At 40.9% G+C, this 20,969-nt stretch overlaps 1 protein-coding gene across 1 annotated transcript; it reads left to right on the top strand.

The window, feature by feature from the left end:
• Window positions 1-394: 394 nt before the first annotated feature.
• On the top strand, window positions 395-5,086 carry LOC135228865 (zinc finger protein 345-like). The gene is made up of 2 exons (XM_064277999.1): window positions 395-2,566; window positions 4,976-5,086. Exons 1-2 carry the CDS (start codon window positions 395-397, stop codon window positions 5,084-5,086), a joined length of 2,283 nt encoding a protein of 760 aa, XP_064134069.1.
• Window positions 5,087-20,969: the final 15,883 nt, after the last annotated feature.

Below are 20,969 nucleotides of genomic sequence, written 5' to 3'. Positions count from 1 at the left end.
AATCCGATGGGCAACCGGTACCCAACGCGAACACTGCCGTTATTTACATTGGCAATTGTTGAAGCAATACAAACCAGTTTGAAGCCCTGATATGTGCTTATAAATATATATATATATGTACGTATATTGTGTATGTATAAACTTTGCTGAAAACTTACTTGTTCAGAGAATTTTCACAATCTTTTCATAAATGTGTGTCACACATTGAGTATTTGAAACATATTTCACTTAAACACAATCATCAGAAAGCCTCATATTTTAGAAAAACAGTGACAATTATTGTATTATTTCTGCTAGATGATTTGAACTATGAAACAGGAGAGAAGTCAAGCAATAAACTGCATGTTCGCTTTGTTAGGTAATGTTGAAGTGGAAATAATTGATTTCCAACAACATGTTGCCTGTTTTTAACAGAATTCATACAGTGGAAAACCTCCGTGAAAGTAAGGAAGACAATCCGTGTGGGAAAACCTTCAGCTGGATTCCAAATCTTACCGTGCAGAAAAGAAATCCTCCAGAAGTAAATCCTTTTGAATGCTCTGACTGTGAAAAAGCCATTATGGATCCCTCATCACATAACCACCATACCTGTCAGTTTATGGCATTTAGAGAAGCCTGTGGTGGTGCCACTCCTATGAGATCTCTTAGTGGGAAGAAACCCCATAAGTGTGAGGTATGTGGGAAGGATTTCATTTGTATCTCAACTCTTAAGAGTCCTGTGACAACACTCATTAGTGACAATCAGTATAAATGTAATGAGTATGGGAAAGATTTCTGTAGTTTCTCGTCCTTTTGGACACATGTGAGAGGTCATAAGGGTGAATGTAAAGAAAGTTCTTCTAGTGACCCTTTATCCCTCCCTTTGTATAACAGAGATAAGCCTTATGAATGTAGGGAATTTAGGAAAGCCTTTAATTTTTCCTCAGCCCTCACTGCACATTTAGGCACTCACACTGGAGAGAGGCCTTATGAATGTAATGATTGTGGGAAAGACGTTAGACAATCCTCAAAAATCACTGTACATAGAAGGATTCACAGTGGAGAAAGACCTTATGAATGTAAGGAATATGGAAAAGACTTTAAGTGTTCCTCACATCTCACTAATCATAGAAGAACTCACCGTGGAGACAAGCCATATAAATGTACAGAATGTGGGAAAGCCTTTAGTCAGGCTTCATCCCTTATTACACATATAAGAACTCACAACGGACAGAGGCCTTATGAATGTAAGAAATGTGGGAAAGCCTTTAGTTATTCTTCAGGAATTGCTTCACATATGAGAACTCATACTGGTGTCAGACCTTATGAATGTAAGGAATGTAGGAAAACATTTAAGTATTCTTCTAACTTCACTTCACATGTAAGAACTCACAGTGGAGAGAAGCCTTATGAATGTAAGCAATGTGGAAAAGCCTTTAGGAAGTCCTCAGTCCTCATGACACATAGAAGAATTCATACTGGAGAGAGGCCATATGAATGTAAGGAATGTGGGAAAGCCTTTAGAGAGCCCTCACACCTCACCTCGCATATGCGAACTCACAGTGGAGAGAGGCCTTATGAATGTGAGGAATGTGGGAAAGCCTTTCGTCACTCAGGAAACCTCACTAACCATATAAGAACTCACAATGGGCAGAGGCCTTATGAATGTAAGGAATGTGGGAAAGCCTTTCGTCAGCTCTCAACCCTCACTACACATATAAAAATTCACACTGGAGAGAAGCCTTATGAATGTAAGCAGTGTGGGAAAGTCTTTAGGCAGTCCTCAGGCCTCATGACACATAGAAGAATTCATACTGGCGAGAGGCCATACCAATGCAAGGAATGTGGGAAAGCCTTTAGTTATTCTTCAGCGATGGCTTCACATAGGAGAGCTCATAATGGTGTCAGGCCTTATGAATGTAAGGAATGTGGGAAAACGTTTAGATATTCTTCTAACTTCACTTCACATATAAGAACTCACAGTGGAGAGAGGCCTTATGAATGTAAGGAATGTGGGAAAGTCTTTAGGCAATCCTCAAACCTCATTGTACATAGAAGGATTCACAGTGCAGAAAGGCCTTATGAATGTAAGGAATGTGGAAAAGCCTTTAAGTGTTCCTCACATCTCACTAATCATAGAAGAACTCACAGTGGAGACAAGCCATATAAATGTACAGAATGTGGGAAAGCCTATAGTCAGGCTTCATCCCTTACTACACATATCAGAACTCACAATGGACAGAGACCTTATGAATGTCAGAAATGTGGGAAAGCCTTTAATTACTCTTCAGTAATTGCTTCACATATGAGAACTCATACTGGTGTCAGGCCTTATGAATGTAAGGAATGTGGGAAAACATTTAGGTATTCTTCTAACTTGACTTCACATATAAGAACTCACAGTGGAGAGAAGCCTTATGAATGTAAGCAATGTGGGAAAGCCTTTAGGCAGTCCTCAGGCCTCATGACACATAGAAGAATTCATACTGGAGAGAGGCCATATCAATGTAAAGAATGTGGGAAGTCCTTTTGTGATTGCTCTTCCCTCAGAAGACATATAAAAACTCATAGTGGAGGACTTACGAATGTAAGGAGCGTGAGAAAGCCTATCCTTGTTCATCACACCTCACATCACATATAAGATCTCACTGTGGAGAGACTACTCTGTCAAAAGGGGGGCGTTTCATCCTTAATTCTATAATTTCAAACAGCAAATTTCTGAAAGTCAGTGATAAAAGAACAACGTTTCTCAGTGTGTAACAAAGCAGTACTACCTCTAAGAAGGAGTCATTAGAAATCCTTTCTGCCTATGAAAGTTTCATTTTCACTATGGGGTCGTCCTCACCAGTGTTTGTTACTTTCTCAGTCCAAGCTAAAATTTACCTTTCGGAAAGTCTTTGACTATAACAAATAAGCCTGTAGGGAATACCCAGGAGCAAATGTGGTTTTATATTTGTTAATATTTTTAGAGATGTTATTTTGTATACAATGAAATACACTCTTCTTGTATTTGGTTTAAGAGTGTTTTTTGAAAAAAAAGGTATTCCATGGAAATTCCACTTTGGAATACAAGCTGACAGTTTCTTCGAAATCTAAACACAGGCCTCCCATTCTGAGCTAGCAGTAATACTCCTAGGTATTTACCCACATGAGTTAAAAACATATATCCATATAAAAACCTGCTCACAAATGTTTATAGCAGCTTTCTTCATAATTACAATAATTGAAAGCACCCAAAATGTCATTGAATAGGTAAATCTGAAAAAAAATGGTGAGACATCCATACAATGGTGTATTACTGTCATGAAAATAATTAAGCTATCAAGGTAGGAAAAGTTATGGAAGAATCTCAAATCCACACTAAGTGAAAGAAGCCGGTCTAGAAAAGCTACATCCTGTGTGATCCCAAGCCTATGACATTCTGGAAAAGTATGAAGTGTAGAGGCAGTACAAAGATCATTGATTGCCAGGGGTTTGGGGAGAGGGAGGAGGAACGAATAGGTGGAGCCCAGGGAATTTTTACAACTGTGTAACTATTCTGTAAGATATGTAATGATGGACTGATGACAGTATGCATTTGTCAAAACCTATAGGAGTATAAACACAAAGAGTGAACTCTGATGAAGTCTATGTATTTTAGTTGAAAACCACGTCTCACTATTGATGTGCCCGTTGTTAGAAACGTATCCCACACCGCAGGAATGCAACATGTTAACAATAGGAGAAACACTGGGTGTAGGTGGGATGCATGGGGAGTCTGTACTTGATGCACAATTTTTCAGTAAATACTCATGTCTCTGAAAACAAAGTGAATTTCAAAACTATGAAAAATATGGAATCCCATTTTTGTTTTGTTTTTATAACAGGGGCTGCAGAATCTATTGAAGTTTCTTATATCTTTTTCGTATGAACTAAGTAGACATCATTTGTTTTTGTTTCTTATAACTGAATTTAAAAACTATTGTAAAATGCATGTAAAAATAAATTTTGCCATTTTAACCATCTGAAGTGTACAAATTCATTAGTTACTTTCACAATGTTGTGCAACCATCAACCCTAATTCAAAACTTCTTCATCCCATCCCATTTGGAACAAAGGAGAATGCAGAAAACCAAACACACACAGAAAATATTAGCCCAAAGTACTAAAGGAGTACATGAACCAGAGACTGCACCAGCCTGAGACCAGAACAACTAGATGGTGCCTGGCTGCCAGCAATGACTGTCCTACCAGGGAACACAACACAGTCTCTGACAAAACAAGATAAAAATGTAGAACAGAGCTCAGATTCATGTTTGAGCAGATTTCATGGTCTTACAGAGACTGGAGGACCCCCCAAAACTATGGCCTCCGGACACACTGTGAACCGCTAACTGAAACCATTCTCCAAGCGCGCTCATCAGACACAGATTAGACAGGAGTGTAAAACCAAAAGTAATAAGCATGAGGAATGTGCTTCTTAGTTCAATTAGATTTATAAGACCAAATAGGTAGCTCCTGCCCAAAAGCAGGATAAGAAGGCAGGAAGGGACAGGGAAATTGGTCAAATGGACACAGCGAACCCAGGGGATTCCAACTAATGCCACAAAACAATATGTATATAAATTTCTTAATACGAAACTTACTTGAGGTGTAATGTTTCACCTAAAGAATAAGAAAAGTTTTTTTTCATCACCCCAAACAGAAACTCTGTACCCAACAAGCAATAAGTCCCGATTTCCACTCCCTCCAGCCCCCGGTAACTAATAATAAACTGTTCTCTCTGCTTTTGCCAGTTCTGGGCATTTCACATAAACAGAATTGTATGAAATTCGTCCTTTAGTGTCTGGCTTATTTCACTCGTCATAATATGTGTTCAAGGTTCATCCATCAACTTGCATGTACCAGAACTTCATTTCTCTTTGTGGTTGAATAAATATTCAATTTCTTCCTCTGTGGCATTAGTCGTTGATGCATAAATTTGAATAATGTTGGTATTAACTCTTCTTCCTTGTAGGCATATGGATATTATGGTGTCATTGACAACGTTGTAATTCAGGATCTTGAAATGTTCTTTTTGGTGATGAATGCGATTCCATTCCTCTTCAATTTGTCATTCCTGGCATAGTTGCTCATATGAATCTCTGAAATTGCCCATACCAGTCCATTTCACCTCAGTAATGCCTAGGATATTGATCTTTATGAGTTCTATTTCATTTCTGACAACTTCCAAAGCTGCAGAATTTCATTAATAATGGTAATGTGGGTCAGCGAACAGAGGATTGAGAAAATGCTCACCATCACTAGCCATTAAAGAAATGCAAATCAAAACCAAAATGAGGCAGGAAGAGAGGGGTATTCACTAAGTAGGGAGCAGACAAAAATGTAGGCGACGGGAAGTACAAGTGAAGTAAACCAAAAGAAATTTCCTAAATACAACCAAAAGCTTCAAAGGCCAGAGTAGGAGGGACAGGTGTTTGGAGACCAGGGTTGCAAGGGACATGTAGATCAATTGCATTAACAAAATGTATTAAGAAAACAGTCTGTGTTCCACTTTGGTGAGAGGCCTCTGGGGTTTTAAACGCTACCAAGTGGCCATCTAAGATGCATCACTTGGTCTGAACCCACATGGAGCAAAGGAGAATGAAGAACACCAAAGACTCAAGAGAAATATAAGCCCAAGAAACAGGGCCACATAAACCAGAGACTCCACCAGCCTGAGACTCAAAGAACTAGATGGTGCCCGGCTGCTGGTGATCATTGCCCTGAGAGAACACAACAGAGAATCCCTGATGGAGCAGGACAATAGTGGGATGCAGATCTTAAATTCTCATAAAAAGCCGAGGCTTAATGGTTTGCCTGAGACCGAGGGACCTGACAGCCATGGTCCCCATACCCTTTGATAGCCCAAGATTGGAACCTTTCATGAAACCAACTCTACAGGCAAGGATTGGCCTAGACTATAAGACAATGATGCTGCTGAGAAGTGAACGTCATGGCTCAAGGAGACACGTAGGATTATGTGGGCAACTCCTGTGTGGTGGCGAGATGAGAAGGAAGAGGGGGACAGGAGCTGGCTGAATGGACACGGGGAATGCAGGGTGGAGAGGAGGAATGCGCTGTCTCAAAGGGAGAGCAGCTGGGACTGCATAGCAAGGTGTGCACAGCTTTTTGTATGAGAGACTGACTTGAATTGTAAACTTTCACCTAAACCACAATAAATTAAGGAAAACTATGAGCTACCTTCTCACTCCAACGTTATTGGCACATAACAACAACAAAAATAAAAACACAAAAATCAATGCTGGAGAGGTTGAAGGGATGTCATGGGTTGAATTATGTCTCCCGGAAATGTATTAACTTGTTTAAGACATGATTCCTAGTATTCTGTGGTTGTCCTCCATTTTGTGATTGTAGTTTTATGTTAAAGAGGATTAGCGTGGGATGTAACACCCTTACCAGGTCACCTCCCTGATCCAATGAAAAGGGAGTTTCCCTGGAGTGTGGCATGCACCACCTTTCATGAGAGACAAAAGGAAAAAAAAGTAAGTAGAGACAGGGGAATCTCATACCGCTAAGCAGTGCCGGGAGTAGAGCACGTCCTTTGGACCCAGGGTCCCTGCTCAGAGAAGCTCCCAATCCTGGGGTAGACTGAGGAGAAGGCTGACAGTAAAAGCCTTTCCCTGGAGCCAACGTCTCAAATTTGGACTTTTAGCCTACTTTACTGTGAAGAAATAAATTTCTCTTTGTTAAAGCCATCCACTTGTGGTATCTCTGTTATAGCAGCACTAGATGACAAAGACAAAGGAGTTTGGAACTCTTATGCACTGCTGGTGAGAATGTAAAGTGGTACAACCATTTTGGAAGACGATTTGGTGCTTCCATAAAAAGCTAGAAGTAGAAATATCATAGGATTCAGTAATGCCACTCTTAGGAATATACCCTAGAGAAATAAGAATCATCACACAAATAGACATACCCATACCCAAGTTCACTGCAGCATTATCTACAATAGCAAAAAGATGGAAACAACCTAAGTGCCCATCGACAGGTGAATGGATGTCTTAGTCATCTAGTACTGCTATAACAGAAATGCTGAAAGTGGATGGTTTTAAGAAAGAGAAATTTTATTCTCTCACAGTCCAGAAGGCTAGAAGTCTGAATTCAAGGCACTGTCATCTCCAAGGGAAGACTTTCTGTCCGTGCTGGCTCTGGAGGAAGTTCCTTGTCATCAGTCTTCCCTTGGTCTGGGAGCATCCCAGTGCAGGAACCTCAGGTCCAAAGGACACACACTGCTGCTGGCGCTGCTTTCTTGGCGGTATGAGGTCCCCATGTCTCTCTGATGGTTTCTCTCTTTTATATGTCAGAAGAGATCGCCTTAAGACACTACTTAGGCTTGTAGACCTCATCAATATAACTGCCGCTAATTCAGCTTCTTACATCATATTGATAGGATTTACAACACATAGAGAAATCTGAAGATAAAATGGTAGACAATCATACAAGGGAATGATGACCTATCGAAATTGAGAGATATTTGGGGGGGGGGAATCAATTCAATCCATGACAATGGGTAAACAACCTATGGTACCTGAACACAATGGAATACTATGCAAATATAATGAAGAATGATGAATCTGGGAAACATCTCACAACACGGATGAGTTGGGAGGGCATTTTAATGAGTGTAATGGGTCAATCACAAAAGGACGAATACTTCATGAGACCACTATTACAAAAACTCATAGGAAGTTTTAAACACAGAAACGATCTCTGATGGTTACAAGGAAAGGGCGAGGAAGGAGAGAAAAACACTAGTGAATAGTTAAGAGGTAGCTTTGATGAAGGCTAAGGCACTACGCAATACTGGGGAAGTCAGCAGAGCTTGATCAAGCCAAGGTCATGGAAACTTCACAGACAAATCCAAAATCCCTGAGGGATCATATTACTGGGTTGAGGGCTGGGGACCATTGACTCATTAATATCTAGATCAATTGGCATAACATACTTTATAAGGAAAATGTTCTGCATCCTACTTTGGCGAGTAGCATCTGTGGTCTTAAAAGCTCGTGAGCAGCCATCTAAGATACTCCACTTTTCTCACCTTGTCTGGACCAAGGAATAATGCAGAACACCACAGTCACAAGGTAAAAATTAGCTCAAAGCACTAATGAACAACAACCACAGCCTCCACCAGACAGTCCAGCACAACCAGGTGGGGCCCTGCTATCCACACCGACTGCTCTGACAGGGATCACGATAGAGGATCCGAGACAGAGCTGGAGGAAAAAGTAGAACAAAATCCAAACTGACAAGAGAAGACCAGACTTACTCGTATGACAGAGACTGAGAAACCCCGAGAGTATGGCCCCCAGACAGCCTTTTAACTCAGTACTGAAGTCACTCCTGAGGTTCACTGTTCAGATAAAGATTAGAAAGGCACATTAAAAGAAAAAAAAAAAAGGGAAGTGAATTGTAGAAAATACGAATCTAGGACAATTGAAAGACTCCATCCCTGTTACTATTTTAACGCAAGTCCAGTCCCTAATCCTATTTCCCAAGATTCCCAAATGGGACATGGATATAGTCCCCATTTATTTCCTTAGAGCCTTTTTAAATGTTTTCTTTGTGTTTTGGAGACATTCCCCTTACATTAGTTATTCTCAGCTGGGGATTATTTTCCACCTCAGGATATCTGGCAATATTTGGAAACACTGCGAGGGAGGCACGTGCTAATACACTCTAGTGTTTTAGAGGTCAAGTAGGCTGCTGAACATTCTACATGCATCGTGGAGTATGCAGCCCTGGTGGAAGCTGTTCCACATGGACAAAAAACGACCTAACAGTATGGGACAAAATCCAGGGAAACATCAAAATTCCCTTTTACATGACAAAAGCCAACATCTACTTGAAACTTCACATGGTAATTCTTGTGCTGGTGATTTACCATATTAGCTCATTTAATCCTCATATCAACCACGTGGCACATGTTTTCATAGCCTCTCACAGATGAGGAAACTGAGGCACAGCGAAGGTAAACATATTTCTCAAAACCACCTTCTATTAAGGTGGCATCAAGATTTTCAAGCCAGGAAAGGAAAACCTAGGAGTTCACACTATTAACTGTACTGTTCCATCACCCATGGACACATGTGTCCAGCACAGGACATTAGCGATGTCTCTGGCAGGAAAACTCACTGTAGAGAAGCGTCTGCAGGGCTCCCTTTATGCCTGTTCACCAAGTTGTAGATGAAGGGCTTTGTCATGGAGGCGACCGCCGTGTACAGAACGGCAAAGACCCCTGCACAAGTGATGTGGATGTAGAACACACAGACATAAGCAGGCAGGCTTCGTAGAACGAGGAGACAAACGAGAGGTGAGACCCACAGGAGAAAATGCTTTATACTTCCTGTTACGGATCGAATTTGTATCCCCCAAAATATGTGTTATAAACCTTAATCCCTATACTTGTGGATATAGTAGTATTTGGGAGTGTGGTTTCTTCATTATGCTAATGAGGCAATATCAGCGCAAGGTATGTCTTAAGTCAATCTCTTTTGAGATGTAAAGAAAATCTGATTGAGCAAGCAACCAAGCAGGCAACCAGAAATGGGGAAGACAGATGCCACACCACATGAAGATAAGCAAGAAACTGAGATCAGAAGCTGAGAAGAGACAAGGACCTTCCCTTAGAGGCCACAGAGAAAGGAAGCCTTCCCTAGAGCTGGTGCCCTGAATTTGAACTTCCAGCTCCCTAAACTGTTGAGAAAATAACTTTGTTTGTTACACCCACCCACATGTGTTATTTCTGTTTTATCAACACTAGGCAACTAAGAATTTGTTATGGGACAGTGGGATGCTGCTCTAAAAATATCTAAAATGTGGAAGTGGTTTTCGAATTGGGCAATAGGAAAAGCCTCGAAGAGTTTTAATGTGCGTAATAATCAAAGCCTAGGTCGGTAAAATTATGGACATCAAAAGCCATTCTGGTGAGGGCTCAGAAAGAAGTGAGGTGAGACATAGAAAATTCTCTATCATTTTAAAGAGTACGTTTGGTGCCATCAACAGAATGTTGCTAGACATGTGGACATTAAATGTGCTTCTGCTGGGGCTTTAAAAGGAGATCATGTGATTGGACGATGGAGGAGGACTAATTCTTTTTAGGCAATGTCAAATAGCTTGCCTGAATTATGTCCAAATGTTTTGTGGGAGGCAGACCTTATAACTGATGACCTGGGATATAAGGGTGAGGGGATTTCTCAGCAAGGTCTTAAAGATGTCACATGGTTTCTTTTTACTGCTAATAGTAAAATGCAAGAGGAAAGAGATGGACTTAAAAGTGAACTGTGCAACATGAAAACAGAACTTAAAGGTTTGGAAAATTCTGTTGAACAAACTAAGGACACGTGTCCTAGAGTGTTTGTCAAGGATGTGGCTGCAAAAGGAAAGCCCTCTGCCTCTTGGAAGTCTACAGGCAAGTAAGTGGGTAGAGGAAGTACATCTGTTGTCCTCCAAAAGAAGAATAATCCCTGCGGCTGCTCTGAGATCAGTAGAATAGTTGGAAGGAACAGCAGAACCAGGGCTGACTGATTGTCAAAGGGTTGGACCAAGAACTCTTGGGTTCCAAAGGGTGTAGACACACCCTCCTAGGTTTCAAAGACTTAAATCTCCACCAACTCGGTTTTGGCATGTGGGGCTGCCATTCAGTTGTGCCAAGAGGATTGGTCTGCTGCTCAAAGCTGAGAGAGTGGGGTTGCCATGCTCAAGGGGCAGGAGAATGGTGTCTGCCCGGGTGGAGGGGAAATAGTCGCCACTAAGGTGGACTAGTAGGATAGGGGCACCTAAAGCCAAGGGAGCAGCGTTGCGAACCCAGTGGCCTTGGAAGTTAGGTGTGAAACCCGAAGCCGAGAGACCTCCAACCAGAATCCAGAAAGCATGGCCAACACCCACGCTCTGGAGGGTGGGAACATTGCCCAGATGCTCTCAGGGAACAGAGGATCAGTTTCAACCCTTGAAAACTAATGAAATTTGTCTTGCTGGGTTTTGGAATTGGTTGGTGCCCATTATCCCTTCTTTCCCTCCAATTTCTCCCATTTGAAATGGAAATGTTTACCTTGTGCCTATTCCACCATTGTACTTTGGAAACAGGTAACTTGTAGTCTAGGTTTCACAGGTTTACAGATGCAAAGGAATTTTGACACATCTTTGATTTTCAGTACTCAGAAGATGAGATTTTGGGCTTGGAGTTGATTTAAGACATTTAGGATGGTGTGACATGGTGAATGTTTTTTGCATGTGGTGAGGACATGAATTTGGGGGAAGTCAAAAAGTGAAATGTTATGTATTGAATTGTGTCCCCCAGAAATCTGTGTTGTAAATCCTAAACCCTATCCCTGTGGTTATAATTCCATCTGGGAGTGGGTTTTCTTATGTTAAGGAGACAGTATTAGCGAAGATAGTATGAATCATTTTTGTAATCTCAGAAATCCTACTTGCTTAAGTCAATCTGTTTTGAGGTACAAAAAGAGAAATTTTAAGCAAGGAACCTAATGAACATGCAGAGATCGAGGGAAACAGATGCCACATCACGTGAAGATCATCAAGGAACAGAGATACATGACCTGAGACAAGGACTTTCCCCCGAAGCCCACAGAAAGAGATAGCATTTCCCTAGAGGCAGCACCCTGAATTTAGGCTTCTAGCCTCCTAAACTGTGAGAAAACAAATTTGGTAAAGCCACCCACTTCTGGTATTTCTGTTACAGCAACTCTAGGTAACTAAGTCACTTCCCTTCCTTTCTTCAGATGCTCAGTAATAATACGCAGTTTCTGCATATATGAAAAGGATCCGAGCAAGAGGAAGAAAAACCATGATGTCTGTCACAATATATAACACAAGGTTATTGATGAAGGTGTTGGAGTAGGCAAGCTTGAGGACTTTGGTGAGCTCACAGAAATAGCGTGGGATTTCAATCACTGCACAGAAAGTACCAGCACAGTCAAAGGGTCAGGAAGAGCACCCAGCATGCTGACGAGCCAAGGGTTTTGAAGAAATGTGTAGTGCTGAGACAGAAAGGTCCACATAAACCAGAGGGTCCTTCACCCTGAGACCAGAAGAACTAGATGGTGCACAGCTACCACCAATGACTGCCCTAACAGGGAACACAATAGGGAGTCCCTGACAGAGCAGGAGGAATGCGGGCAGCAGAACTCAAATTCTAGTAAAAAACCAGACTTAGTGGTCTGACTGAGACAGGAGGAACCCCTGAAAACATGACCCCCGGACTCTCTGTTCACCCAGAACTAAAACCATTCCCAAAGCCAACTCTTCAGACGTAGAATAGACTGCACTATAACGCATAAAATGATACTCTTGAAGAGTGTGCTTCTTAGTTCAAGCAGATACACAAGACTAAATGGGCAGCTCCTGTCCAGAGGCGAGATGAGACAGCGAAAGGGATAAGAGCTATTTGAATGGACACGGAAAATCCGGGGTGGAAAGGAGAAATGTGTGGTCACATTACAGGGACAGCAACTAGGGTCACATAACAATGTGTGTATAAACTTTTGTATGAGAAACTAACTTGAGCTGTAAATTTTCAACTAAAGCACACATACAAAACAGAACAGGGCTTGTTGGGTTTGAGGTGGTGGGGCTGCCAGAGGGATTAGAAGAATGGGGCCACCCAAGGCAAGGAAGCAGTGTTGCCATCTCAGTGGACTTCAAAGGCCAAGATCAAGCTCAGGATTCAAGGGCCTACGCCCAGAATCCAAAGATCATGGTCAACACCTAGACTCTGGAATGCAGGGTCATTGCCTGGATGTTCTCAGAGAACAGAGGATTATTTTGAAGCCTTGAGTGATAATATATGTTGGGGGGCTGGGTTGTGGACTTACTTGCTGCCCCTTATCCCTTCTTGCCCTCTAATTTGCCCCTCTTGTGATGGAAAATTCAACCTTGTGTCTGTTCTATTATTGTACTTTGGAAACAGATAATTTGTAGCCTAGATTTCACAGGTTCACAGATGAAGAGGAATTTTGTCCGAGGATGGAATATGCCTCAAGTCTCACCCATATTTGATTTAGATGACTTGGAAGATGAGATTTTGAACTTAGAGTTGATTTAGGACTTTTGGAATGATGCGATGGGGTGAATGGGTTTTGCATGTGGCAGATATATTAATTTTGGGGGCCAAAGCATGGAATGTTACAGACTGAATTGTGTCTCCCAAAAGTATTGTCATAAATCCTGCCCTGTATATCTCTGGTCATATTCCCATTTGGGAATGGGTTGCCTTTGTTATGTTAATGAGACAGGATTAGTGCTGGCTGTGTCTTGAGTCAATGTCTTTTGAGATATAAAAGAGACCCAACAAGTAAGCCAGAGAAACTGAGATGGAGGAAGAGAGTTGACAAGCCACATGAAGAACACTCTGGAGCACCTCGGGAAGAGATAAGGACCTTCTCCGAATTGTATTTATTTTGTTGTTGTTGAGAATATACACAGCAAAACATACAGCAATTCAACAGTTTCTATATGTACCATTTAGTGACATTGATTACATTCTTCAAGTTGTGTAACCATTCTTGTCCTCCTTTTCTGAGTTCTTCCTTCCCCATTAACATAAATTCATTGCTCCCTAAGTTTCCTATCTAATCTTTCCCGCTGCTGTTGTCAATTTGATCCCACATAGATAATTGCTAAAAGGGCCCGATGCTCCAGGCAGGCATTTTTGACGAGTTAAACAATTGTTTAGGTTTAAGAAGACTTCAGGGGATATTTTTGGTTTAAGCATTAATGTTTATCTCAGGACAATAGTTTCAGGGGTTCATTCAACCTTCATGGATTTAGGAAGTCGGAATCCATGAGAATTTGAAATTCTTATCTCTATTTTATCCCTTTTTATGAGGACTCATCTATAGAGTCTTTGATCAGAATGTTCAGTAATGGCAGTTGGGTACCACCCACTTCTTCTGGTCTGATGGTATTGGAAGCAGTTTTTCATGGAGACAATTATCTGCACTTTCCATACCTTCCTTATATTCCTGACTCAAGTGTTTCCTCTGTTGCTGCCGGTGAATACAGACCAACTCTTATGCCTTTCATGGCCCCTTGTAAGTGTTTAAGACCCCAGTCACTACACAACTAACTAGAAGGTATAAGTACTAAATATGCGATTAGGTCACTTACTCAGAATATCCCATGAAACCATGATCCTAAACCTCCAAACCAAGTAAACAAATCTGAAGAGATTTAAGCTGATTCAGCATCTACTTCGTTTTTTAACATTGTAAATATCTCTCACAAACCATTTCCATCTTCATCTTTTTTTAGTTTTATTGTGCTTTAAGGGAAAAAAAATTTTTTTTAAATAAAAGTTTACAAATTAGATAACTCACTCATATAAAAATTTATATAACCTTGCTATGCTGAGATTTTGAGGGCCTATGAATCTGCATTCTACCCCTCACCCACCTGGATAAGAGACTAGGCTAGATGTGGGGTCTTTACATCTCTAAAATCCCATATTCCACGAATAGCGAAGATGTGAGGGTGGGTGGGCGTGTCCAAGTCAGACAAGTCCTTGGATAGAACTGTTGATCCGCTGGGAGTTAAAAAACTAACAGGCAGGAGGCGGGGCCAAGATGGCGGACTAGGTAGACGCTACCTCGGATCCCTCTTGCAACGAAGACTCGGAAAAACAAGTGAATCGATCACGTACATAACAATCTACGAACCCTGAACAACAAACACAGATTTAGAGATGGAGAACGAACAAATACGGGGAAGCAGCGATTGTTTTCAGAGCCTGGAGCCAGCGTACCAGTCAGGTAACCTTTGGCGCCCGACTTAGGTCAGGGCCCAGGGGAGCTGACGGCACAAACAAGGGGCCCAGCCCTAGCCCCCAAACTCTCTCCGGGAGGGGGCCCAGCCGGTTCGCGCAGGCGGCGTGGGGACGCAGCCGATGGGAGGCAGTGACTGGTCTTGGAGCGGGGAGAGCAGCGTCCCAGCCAGGGAACCGTCCTGCCGTGATTTTGACTGGGCGCAGGCACGGCATAAGCACGGAGAGCTGCTCCACTCCCCTGAACTATCCCTGGGAGGGGGCCCAGCCGGTTAGCGCGGGCAGCGTGGCGACGCAGCTGGTGGGAGAAGTCCCCGGGAGGCAGCGACTGGTCTTGGAGCCGGGAGAGCAGCGGCCCAGCCGGGACACGCGGGTCACGGCACAAGCACGGGGAGCTGCTCTATTCACCTGAACTGACCCCAGGAGGGAGCCCAGCTGGTTCGCGGAGGTGGCACGGCGACGCGGCTGGCGGGACGAGAAGTCCCCGGGAGGCAGCGACTGATTTTGGAGTCGAGAGTGCACCGTCCCAGCAGGAGAACCTTGACGTTGGGCGTGGGGCTGGCAGCAGAGGATCTGACCGTGACTTCAGCGGGCCAGACCCCCCGGGGGCAATCTCCACACAGCCAGCACACATAGGCGAAGCGCCCCGCGGGAATCTCAGATATAATAGTCATTCCAAGCAAGACAAGCAACTCTGGCTATATTCTGAGGTGCTAATCTCCTATCTCTCTGATCCCTACCCCACCCTCCCCAGGCGGCTTCATTAACATCCGAATTGCCTGAGCCAGAGGGAGAACTCTGACAGGGATCTGACTGCATTTTTTTTTAGCGGATTTTCTGGAAAAACTAGTTTCCCAGTGATGGCTCGGAGACAGCGGTCCATATCAAACCACATAAAGAAGCAGACCATGACAGCTTCTACAACCCCCCAAACAAAAGAATCAAAATCTTTCCCAAAAGAAGATACAATCCTGAAATTATCAGATACAGAATATAAAAAACTAATTTACAGAATGCTTAATGATATCACAAATGAAATTAGGATAACTGCAGAAAAAGCCAAGGAACACATTGATAAAACTGTTGAAGAACTCAAAAAGATTATTCAAGAACATAGTGGAAAAATTAATAAGTTGCAAGAATCCATAGAGAGACAGCATGTAGAAATCCAAAAGATTAACAATAAAATTACAGAATTAGACAACGCACTAGGAAGTCAGAGGAGCAGACTCGAGCAATTAGAATGCAGACTGGGACATCTGGAGGACCAGGGAATCAACACCAACACAGCTGAAAAAAAATCAGATAAAAGAATTTAAAAAAATGAAGAAACCCTAAGAATTATGTGGGACTCTATCAAGAAGGATAACTTGCGGGTGATTGGAGTCTCAGAACAGGGAGGGGGGACAGAAAACACAGAGAAAATAGTTGAAGAACTCCTGACACAAAACTTCCCTGACATCATGAAAGACGAAAGGATATCTATCCAAGATGCTCATCGAACTCCATTTAAGATTGATCCAAAAAGAAAAACACCAAGACATATTATCATCAAACTCGCCAAAACCAAAGATAAACAGAAAATTTTAAAGCAGCCAGGGAGAAAACAAAGGTCTCCTTCAAGGGAGAATCAATAAGAATAAGTTCAGACTACTCAGCAGAAACCATGCAGGCAAGAAGGGAATGGAACGACATATACAGAGCACTGAAGGAGAAAAACTGCCAGCAAGGATCATATATCCAGCAAAACTCTCTCTGAAATATGAAGGCGAAATTAAGATATTTACAGATAAACACAAGCTTAGAGAATTTGCAAAAACCAAACCAAAGCTACAAGAAATACTAAAGGATATTGTTTGGTCAGAAAACAAATAATATCAGATACCAGCACAACACAAGGTCACAAAACAGAACGTCCTGGTATCAACTCAAATAGGGAAATCACAAAAACAAACAAATTAAGATTAATTAAAAAAAAATACACATAACAGGGAATCATGGAAGTCAATAGGTAAAAGATCACAATAATCAAAAAGAGGGACTAAATACAGGAGGCATTGAATTGCCGTATGGAAAATGATACAAGGCGATATAGAACAATACAAGTTAGGTTTTTACTTAGGAAAATAGGGGTAAATAATAAGGTAACCACAAAAAGGTATAACAACTCCATAACTCAAGATAAAAGCCAAGAAAAACGTAACGACTCAACTAACATAAAGTCAAACACTATGAAAATGAGGATCTCACAATTTACTAAGAAAAACGCCTCAGCACAAAAAAGTATGTGGAAAAATGAAATTGTCAGCAACACACATAAAAAGGCATCAAAATGACAGCACTAAAAACTTATTTATCTATAATTACGCTGAATGTAAATGGACTAAATGCACCAATAAAGAGACAGAGAGTCACAGACTGGATAAAGAAACACGATCCATCTATATGCCGCCTACAAGAGATACACCTTAGACTTAGAGACACAAACAAACTAAAACTCAAAGGATGGAAAAAAATATATCAAGCAAACAATAAGCAAAAAAAAAAAAAGAGGAGTAGCAATATTAATTTCTGACAAAATAGACTTTAGACTTAAATCCACCACAAAGGATAAAGAAGGACACTATATAATGATAAAAGGGACAATTGATCAGGAAGACATAACCATATTAAATATTTATGCACCCAATGACAGGGCTGCAAGATACATAAATCAAATTTTAACAGAATTGAAAAGCGAGATAGATACCTCCACAATTATAGTAGGAGACTTCAACACACCACTACCGGAGAAGGACAGGCATCCAGTAAGAAGCTCAACAGAGACACTGAAGACCTACTTACAACAATCAACCAACTTGACCTCATTGACTTATACAGAACTCTCCACCCAACTGCTGCAAAGTATACTTTTTTTTCTAGTGCACATGGAACATTCTCTAGAATAGACCACATATTAGGTCATAAAGCAAACCTTTGCAGAGTCCAAAACATCGAAATATTACAAAGCATCTTCTCAGACCACAAGGCAATAAAACTAGAAATCACTAACAGAAAAACTAGGGAAAAGAAATCAAATACTTGGAAAATGAACAATACCCTCCTGAAAAAGGACTGGGTTATAGAAGACATCAAGGAGGGAATAAGGAAATTCATAGAATGCAACGAGAATGAAAATACTACCTATCAAAACCTCTGGGACACAGCAAAAGCAGTGCTCAGAGGCCAATTTATATCGATAAATGCACACATACAAAAAGAAGAAAGAGCCAAAATCAGAGAACTGTCCCTATAACTTGAACAAATAGAAACTGAGCAACAAAAGAATCCATCAGGCACCAGAAGAAAACAAATAATAAAAATGAGAGCTGAACTAAATGAATTAGAGAAAAGAAAAACAATTGAAAGAATTAACAAAGCCAAAAGCTGGTTCTTCGAAAAAATTAACAAAATTGATAAACCATTGGCTGGCTGACTAAAGAAATACAGGAAAGGAAACAAATAACCTGAATAAGAAACGAGAAGGACCACATCACAACAGAACCAAATGAAATTAAAAGAATCATTTCAGATTACCATGAAAAATTGTACTCTAACAAATTTGAAAACCTAGAAGAAATGGATGAATTCTTGGAAAAACACTACCTTCCTAAACTAACACATTCAGAAGTAGAACAACTAAATAGACCCATAACAAAAAAAGAGATTGAAACGGTAATCAAAAAACTTCCAACAAAGAAAAGTCCTGGCCCGGACGGCTTCACTGCAGAGTTCTACCAAACCTTCAGAGAAGACTTAACACCACTACTACTGAAGGTATTTCAAAGCATAGAAAATGACGGAATACTACCCAACTCATTCCATGAAGCCACCATCTCCCTGATACCAAAACCAGGTAAAGACATCACAAAAAAAGAAAATTATAGACCTATATCCCTCATGAACATAGATGCAAAAATCCTCAACAAAATTCTAGCCAATAGAATCCAGCAACATATCAAAAAAATAATTCACCCTGATGAAGTGGGATTTATACCAGGTATGCAAGGCTGGTTTAATTTCAGAAAAACCATTAATGTAATCCATCACATAAATAAAACAAAAGACAAAAACCACATGATCTTATCAATTGATGCAGAAAAGGCATTTGACAAAGTCCAACACCCATTTATGATAAAAAGTCTTACCAAAATAGGAATTGAAGGAAAATTCCTCAACATAATAAAGGGCATCTATGCAAAGCCAACAGCCAATATCACTCTAAATGGAGAGAACCTGAAAACATTTCCCTTGAGAACGGGAACCAGACATGGATGCCCTTTATCACCGCTCTTATTCAACATCATGCTTGAAGTCCTAGTCATGGCAATTAGGCTAGACAAAGAAATAAAGGGTATCCGGATTGGCAAGGAGGAAGTAAAGTTATCACTATTTGCAGATGACATGATCTTATACATAGAAAACCCTAAGGAATCCTCCAGAAAACTACTGAAACTAATAGAAGAGTTTGGCAGAGTCTCAGGATATAAAATAAACATACAAAAATCACTTGGATTCCTCTACATCAACAAAAAGAACATCGAAGAGGAAATAACCAAATCAATACCATTCACAGTAGCCCCCAAGAAGATAAAATACTTAGGAATAAATCTTACCAAGGATGTCAAAGACCTACACAAAGAAAACTACAAAGCTCTACTACAAGAAATTCAAAAGGACATACCTAAGTGGAAAAACATACCTTGCTCATGGATAGAAAGACTTAACATAGTAAAAATGTCTATTCTACCAAAAGCCATCTATACATATAACGCACTTCTGATCCAAATTCCAATGTCATATTTTAAGGGGATAGAGAAACAAATCACCAATTTCATATGGAAGGGAAAGAAGCCCCGGTTCAGTAAAGCATTACTGAAAAAGAAGAAGAAAGTGGGAGGCCTCACTCTACCTGATTTCAGAACCTATTATACAGCCACAGTAGTCAAAACAGCCTGGTACTGGTACAACAACAGGCACATAGACCAATGGAACAGAATTGAGAACCCAGATATAAATCCATCCACATATGAGCAGCTGATATTTGACAAAGGCCCAGTGTCAGTTAATTGGGGAAAAGATAGTCTTTTTAACAAATGGTGCTGGCATAACTGGATATCCATTTGCAAAAAAATGAAACAGGACCCATACCTCACACCATGCACAAAAACTAACTGCAAGTGGTTCAAAGACCTAAACATAAAGACTAAAACGATAAGGATCATGGAAGAAAAAATAGGGACAACCCTAGGAGCCCTAATACAAGGCATGAACAGAATACAAAACATTACCAAAAATGAAGAGAAACCAGATAACTGGGAGCTCCTAAAAATCAAACACCTATGCTCATCTAAAGACTTCACCAAAAGAGTAAAAAGACCACCTACAGACTGGGAAAGAATATTCAGCTATGACATCTCAGACCAGCGTCGGATCTCCAAAATCTACATGATTCTGTCAAAACTCAACCACAAAACGACAAACAACCCAATCAAGAAGTGGGCAAAGAATATGAACACACATTTCACTAAAGAAGATATTCAGGCAGCCAACAGATACATGAGAAAATGCTCTTGATCGTTAGCCATTAGAGAAATGCAAATTAAAACTACGATGAGATTCCATCTCACACCAACAAGGCTGGCATTAATCCAAAAAACACAAAATAATAAATGTTGGAGAGGCTGCGGAGAGATTGGAACTCTTATACACTGCTGGTGGGAATGTAAAATGGTACAACCACTTTGGAAATCTATCTGGCGTTATCTTAAACAGTTAGAAATAGAACTACCATTCAACCCAGAAATCCCACTCCTCGGAATATACCCTAGAGAAACAAGAGCCTTCACACAAACAGATATATGCACACCCATGTTTATTGCAGCTCTGTTTACAGTAGCAAAAACCTGGAAGCAACCAAGGTGTCCATCAACGGATGAATGGGTAAATACATTGTGGTATATTCACACAATGGAATACTACGCATCAATAAAGAACAGTGATGAATCTGTGAAACATTTCATAACATGGAGGAACCTGGAAGGCATTATGCTGAGCGAAATGAGTCAGAGCCAAAAGGACAAATATTGTATAAGACCACTATTATAAGATCTGGAGAAATAGTAAAAAC

The sequence above is a fragment of the Loxodonta africana genome, chromosome X, assembly GCF_030014295.1.
Source record: "Loxodonta africana isolate mLoxAfr1 chromosome X, mLoxAfr1.hap2, whole genome shotgun sequence".
In the NCBI taxonomy this organism is placed as follows: Eukaryota; Metazoa; Chordata; class Mammalia; order Proboscidea; family Elephantidae; genus Loxodonta; species Loxodonta africana.
Note: the sequence above shows the minus strand (reverse complement) of the source record. Positions and strands in the feature narration are given on the sequence as shown.